The sequence below is a fragment of the Siniperca chuatsi genome, linkage group LG4, assembly GCF_020085105.1.
Source record: "Siniperca chuatsi isolate FFG_IHB_CAS linkage group LG4, ASM2008510v1, whole genome shotgun sequence".
In the NCBI taxonomy this organism is placed as follows: domain Eukaryota; kingdom Metazoa; phylum Chordata; class Actinopteri; order Centrarchiformes; family Sinipercidae; genus Siniperca; species Siniperca chuatsi.
This window is the reverse complement of record NC_058045.1, coordinates 8,648,171-8,654,837: the sequence shown is the minus strand read 5'-3', so window position 1 is coordinate 8,654,837 and position 6,667 is coordinate 8,648,171. Positions and strand designations below refer to the sequence as shown.

General features: G+C 41.1%; 1 protein-coding gene across 1 annotated transcript; it reads right to left on the bottom strand.

The window, feature by feature from the left end:
- Positions 1–445: 445 nt before the first annotated feature.
- LOC122874953 (B-cell receptor-associated protein 29-like) lies at positions 446–3,314 on the bottom strand. The gene is made up of 8 exons (XM_044193547.1): positions 3,186–3,314; positions 2,699–2,805; positions 2,340–2,440; positions 2,077–2,224; positions 1,731–1,866; positions 1,322–1,418; positions 955–1,055; positions 446–796 (listed from the first exon to the last, which is right to left on the bottom strand). The coding sequence occupies exons 2-8, from the start codon at positions 2,788–2,790 to the stop codon at positions 761–763; spliced, it is 711 nt and encodes a 236-aa protein (XP_044049482.1). The 5' UTR covers positions 2,791–2,805; positions 3,186–3,314; the 3' UTR covers positions 446–760.
- Positions 3,315–6,667: the final 3,353 nt, after the last annotated feature.

The window sequence follows — 6,667 nt, the reverse complement described above, 5'->3', positions numbered from 1 at the left end:
ATGTCAGTCAAAAAGAAAGGGAATTTGTAAGAATTTGAACATCTGCTGAAAAAAACATGTTGATAATTAACACATCGAGTCAAGTGCACCCCTCTCACTGAACTTCAAAACAAATGAAACAGCTCTCGTCTAGATTAAAGGTTTATAATAAATCCAAACAAATGTGACATGTCTGTGTGACAGACATTCACAGATGGTTGTCAAATCAGTTAATTAGCATTCATGACTGCCATAAAAATACAATAACTTAACTTACAGGATGCATGCATTAGTCATTATGTACTTACAGGAGGACACTATTGTGGTGGTCTGGTCAATACAAATCTTACACAGTACAGCGACATAAAATCTAGCATAATAGCATAATGTATTTCTAGGATGCTGTCAGGTATTAATCACTACTAAATGTTAGCATTAGTAATAAGCAGGAGCCCAAGAGACAAAATTTCAATTCATTTGTACACTTTTAATACTTATAAGAGTAACATGCAAAAAGATATATTTCATGTTTTTTAAGCATTTGAAAACTCTTCATGCTACTGTTTATCCGATATACTGTATCCAGTGTTTAATCCTATCAATTAAAAAATGTGCCTTGGTTCAAACTTCAAAGGAAAACGAACGTTGTGAAAGATAACACAAATATGGCCGCTGGTGGTGTACTGTATATAGCACACGGTTGTAGTGTAATGAGAAGAAAAGGTTTCCTTGGAAAGAGGAGAAACAGCATCTGAAAACAATTGTCACTGTATTCCTGTGGTTACTGATCCTTTTTGTCTGCAGCACTCTGGAGATTCTGTGGATCAAGTACAGGATTAAAAACAGAATCACTCCAGTATTAGTAGGGTTAACATACAGTGTTTGGTATTTGCATGCACATATAAAGTTCATCTATGTGTGTGTGTGTGTGTGTGTGTGTGTGTGTGTGTGTGTGTGTGTGTGTGTGTGTTTTACCTGGAGCTGATGGTGTTCCGTCAATAGTCTGTCATACTCTTGTGCCAGACCTTTGGCCTGCCTCCTCATAGCCTCCACTTCAGCATGAGACATGCGCACAGCTACACACACAAATAGTATGACATCTATAAATTGCTCTACATATCATCAATGCCCCCTAAAATTAGCTTTTTTCCTAATACCACAGCTGGTGTTTGTATGCAAGTACACAAGAGGTGACCTGTGGTGGTCCATGCTCTGCTAATGTTTAATAGAGTGCTTTCTCATGATTATAGCCTTTCATAACATTTTATTATGAGAACGGTTCTTTGGTTTTAAAAGGTATGACTGCAGATCATCCTGCATGAAGGAAGTAATGATTACTCACCCTCCTCAGCAGCCCTCACTTGCTCTGCCAGCTTCTCAACCTCCAGCTTCAGTTGCTGTTTTTTTGCTGACATGGATCTTTCTTCATCCAGAAGAGCCTGAGCACAAATGATTCTCCCTAAGTATCAAGCTTAAATTGTTTATGTTAACAGCAGACAACAGAGCACATACAAAATACAAGTCACACAAACAACACTCACACTATGAAAAATACAGTATGTATCGATACCTACACACTTTAAAAGGTGGACATGAGTCAAACATTTTGAAAAGTTATGTTATACTGAAGGTACACAATAAACTACAGTAGATAGTAAACATTAGGGAAGAAAAGAAGGGAACAGGGTTACAAGACTATAAGACAAAAGCTTTAGTTTTAGTTCTGTCATCAGACATTGATTAAGTCTCACGTGTTTGAGCATCAAGTTGTCGTCCTGGTGCTGCTTGGCTGCTTTGACAGCACCGTCCATCTGCGCCTGAAGACCTGCACTGTTCTCCAAGGCGACAGCAACCTGGTTTAGCAAGGTGACAACCCGACGCATGATACTGTAATGAGTTCACAGGTCAGGAAAAGGTGAGAACCGGAAGGAAAAAATGGCAGCACAAGACAAGACAAGACCTCAGAAAGTGAATTATAAAGGGTGAATAAGCAAGCGGACAGCTGTGAGGAATGGTAAAGTAATATTTGCCTTTGAGTTAGGTCCCAAACCCATTATTCTGTTATTCTGAATAGATGTGGAAAGAAATAACACTAACAGCCAGAGGAAGAGAGAGAAGCCTGATACGTAGAGGTTCCTCTGGGCTCTGAACAGCTTCATGTGGATGTTGTCGTGCACACTTGGGTTCACCTTGGCATCGTACATGGGCTCAGGACCCGAGTACTTCTGCACCTCACGGACAGCATCTGAGAGTGGACCGGGGGACAGAAACATGACTGATGCTGGCTGAGCTGGACTGACAACATACTGTCAGTCTACTCAGTATTATTCAATGTCTGTCTCTCACAGCAGATTGCTTACCAAGGAAAAGAAAAATAAGAACCATGATCATAGTAAAGAAGCATTTGTTCCAATATGGAGATAACCAGTTCCATATTCTCCAGCTGAAAACCAAACGCCATCTACAAAGTAGGTAAAAAAGGACACTGTGAGTGTAACTTTCATTATATACAGTAGATCTGCCCAGAAAGGACACAGATGCACTCTGCTGGTGATTTGTATGAACTGCCTCTTTCAATTTTCTTATTTACAATCAAACTCTTGCACAGGACATTTTTTTGATTGATTCAGAAAATGGGCCGCAGCACAGGACCAGCTGACCATGAGTTGCTGAATGAACTTTTGATTATGTTTTGGGTTTGTGTGTTAAATTGCTGTACCTCTGTGCGGATATGAAGGGTATACACAAGATGAGGTTGACTGCTATCTCTGCATAGAGGAAGAAAGCTACAGCTGTCCACTGGAGAGTCATTGTGACTGTGATTTCCTGAAGAGATTAACAGGTTTAATCAGCTCCATGTATAGTATGAGTGAGTGGCAGTGGACGTCAATGAACATGCAAAAATACTATATTTGTATTTACTCTTTGCCAACTAAACTATATACAGTAGATACTACTGTACAATGCTACTCTTTCATATTGTAGTGACTTTTTGAGCATACACACAAATGTTTCTGTAGGCCTACTACGTACATACAACAGGCACTCTGCAGCAGGCATTCATAGCCCATTTGCTATTTATAGGCTTTTACCTCTAAGTCTATTCTTACTCGTCAGCATTAGTATCATCGGCTGGTGTTCTCGTTTTGTTTAAGAGCGGGAGGTGGTCAATCTATTTCAAGCAATAAATAGAGTTGTTGGCTTACCAGACAAAGTTGTACGATCAGAAGATTGGAAAAGTCCAGCCACGCACACACATGCGCTCACACACATTCACAACAGCTGCTGGTGGGCATTTGAGCTACAGCCCTAAAAAAAACTCTGGTGGCCAGTTGACATCATTGGTCAGTCCCTTTGGATTTGTTAAAGATCACAATCTGACTGACCAAGCAAAAGATTTGTTTTAAGTCTACTGAATGAGTTCAAAATGTGTCTTTTTTTCCTTCTGGACCAGTTTTGTTCCACTGTTGTGTCTATGTGAGCTTGTGTGCTGATGTCTCCTCACATTTCATATCACGATACAAAAATAGTCATGTAAGGAGGGACATTATTGAATAATAACTAAGCCCTGGTGTTTGTTATTTAACCCAAAACGTCTAAAATAAACAAGCAGACTTAATACTTTCAATGTCTCTTTGGAAATGATGACTTTTCTGACTGGGAATTTTCTGCACATAAGACACCAAACAAAGGACCACAAGGGGGCGGTGTTATCAAACGATATCATATAGCTTTTGCACAGGGGCAGGAAGTAGGAAGTCTTGTATGTTATTATTGCCAGCGGTGTGGGTAAAGGGCTCAGTTTACACACCAGCTGAATATAAATAGTTCTAACTGGAATAGCAGATATAGACTCATTCCAAAGGCTCATTCATTACAAAAAGACTTGAAAGGATCTTTTTGTGTCCTTGTGTGCCTTTTAAAAAGGAACACAAACAGCTGTTGGCTTGCTCATAAACCCATAAATTGCATGGGCATTGCACATCAACAACAGAGACTGAGGGAATTCTTGAGCGTAGCCTTCAGTACACTCTTCTTCCTTTTAAATAATGAGGGGGTTTTGACCGAATTCAGCTCCAAGGACTATTCTGTGTATTCTGCCCTTTCCACTGTATTCAGCTTGCAAAGTGTATTCACACGGGCTTCCTCTGTGAAAGAGACTGATAGCTGCTATCCTCTTTGACTGCATGTCTCAGGAGTGCTGAGGAGCAAAATGTTTACAGCTGCACCCTGTGATAGCTTTTTGAGAGTGGGAAAATGACTGTAGCACAACTGAATGCGCTCTGATTGCTCTCCTCTCCTTACCATCTCAGAGGTCGCCGCTCAGGAGACTGAAGAGTCATTACAGCAAAGTGCCTGCAATAAGCAGATGGTCAGGCTGTGGTGACAGTGTGCTTGGTGGAGTGTTGTAACCTGAGAGCTCTATCCATTTTATTTATTGCCTGTCTGTGCTCAAATCTGTCACGACAGGTACAGTAGTCAATGTGACAATGCATACGGACTTCATAAATGCTATCTTAAACATTATATAAGATTGTTTTCATATGATTTAGTTTTTTCTTTTGATCCAGGGAAGTTTGGCCGTGCACAAACTCTTGTCTGCTCACCATTTCAAAACTTACCATTGTCACAGTGCAACCACAGACCTCTGATGCTAATTACTGGACACAGGTTTATTAGAAGTGTATGCAAACTATCTAACTATTTAATCTTCTTATCCACATTAAACGTAACAGTAACCAAGCCAACCAGAGGAGTTCGCATGCATTTTTGGTTCCAGTTCCTTTGGGATCCCAGGGCATTCCTGGCAAATGAGGAAATATACAGTAGGCCCTATTGAGTATTATGGGTGTAACATTGTGCCCAGAATACCTTCACAGAGAAGTGTCCATAAACTTGAGTTTCTCATGTATATCAGAGCTCTCATCCTGTCCCTGAGGGGTAGCACAGATACAGAAACTTGTTTCAGCTGCGTGCATCTATGGTATGAACATCACAACCCAAACTTATGACCATGACTGAAGGTTGGAACATAAATCGACTTGTAAATTGAGAGCCTTTGCCTTCAGGCTCAGGTGCTTTTTTCACTATAATGGCCCAGCATCCATCACCTACATGCAACTTGCTGCTCCTACTTGCCTGTCTCAAATCCATGTGGGCCCTCATGAGTTAGGACCACCATGAGCTCCACATTGGTCCCATATGTGTCTGCCGATGCGGGTCACTAACGGTGCCAAGAGTTGACTACCCGTGGGACCCCTATGAGCAATCGCCACTAGGGCATCTTGTATTGTTCACTTACTTGGGTTTTTTCCTGGCAAAATTGGTCTATGGCTGGTAACCATGTGAATTAGATGGGTAGATGTGGTGTCAGGTTCGGAGGTACTGATCTTCATACTACGGAATTCACAGAGCTACAGATTGCCTCATTGCCTGCTGGAGGTCAAGACTTGAGACCACCACCCGTCTACCAGTACACTTTCCTGCCTACATTTTCCAATCAGTAGTCAGTATTTCCTCACCTTTACTAAAAAAATGCCTGAGCAAAGCCCAGCCTCCCCTCTTGAGATATCTAGTCCATGACCTTGCTTCTCCAACTGCTTTGTAGTTAGCGTTCTAGTTTGTAATTTTTCTGGCATGTTGATACTCCAAGCTACATTTTTGCACAGCGCCAACGCTAGGCATTTTCAAGTCAAGCCAGTTTTATTTATATAGCCCAAAATCACAAATTTGCCTCAAAGGGCTTTACAATCTGTACAGCATACGCCCTCTATCTATAGACTCCACATTTGGAAAAGAAGAAAAAAACTCACCAAAAAAACCTTCAACAAGTAAAAAAAATAATAAAATATAGGAAGAAACCTCAGGAAGAGCAACAGAGGAGGGATCTCTCTTCCAGGACGGACAGACATGCAGATGTTGTGTGTACAGAATAGACCAAAAATAAGAGCAGTAAAATTACAATAAGGAAAATCAAGGTGGTTATATAATAGATGGACTGCAAACACATATGAAGACTGTAGATCCAGGAGGATGTCAGGTGACTTCCAGATGCCACCAAACAAAGGGGACCTAAGCCACATGATCTCCTCTCCACCATGAAGACCTTGAAAGAGGACACACTACACATAAACACTAGAGGCAAACTTCAAGCACACATTCACACAGAGGGAGAAGAGACATTGAAACCATACACACAGGGAGAAAGACAAGAAGTCAGTTTGAGTCTCCTGAAGGAATAAGATCCAGATCCAAAAAGTTTGAAATGAGGCACCAACAACCAAAGGAGAGTTACTTGGCCACAGGCGTTTTCCTGCTAGAAGTAGCGACATAATGGGGGCCGTATTCTCCCTGGACAAGGCCAGGTGGCAGACTTTATATTTTGCCTTTTCGAAGAAGTCAGCAAATTTCACTTTGACTGGCCCCTTGCCTGCAACAAATTTACAAGATCCCACCAGACCAAAATGACACAGAAACGTTTTAATAAATATTTTAATGATACAATAATTAAAAAGCAGCAGTATTTCTACACCTACAAGTCTAAAACCGTCGCTGTAATTACATTTCTTGACTGTTGGTGGCGCGTGTCTAGAAGTGTAGGTCTGAAACTGCTGCTAGAATTTACCAGCCGCAGGTGTGTGAGGATGGATCCAAACACAGCTGCACCTAATGTTACACCAAAGCAAGG

Coding starts and splice junctions, on each gene's coding strand:
- LOC122874953 (XM_044193547.1), bottom strand. CDS start 2,790: ATGACTCTCCAGTGGACAGCTGTAGCTTTCTTCCTCTATGCAGAGATA. Junction 1,867..2,076: donor TTCTCTCTCTTCCTCTGGCT/GTTAGTGTTATT, acceptor AACTCATTACAG/TATCATGCGTCGGGTTGTCA. Junction 1,056..1,321: donor AGTGAGGGCTGCTGAGGAGG/GTGAGTAATCAT, acceptor TTGTGTGTGTAG/CTGTGCGCATGTCTCATGCT.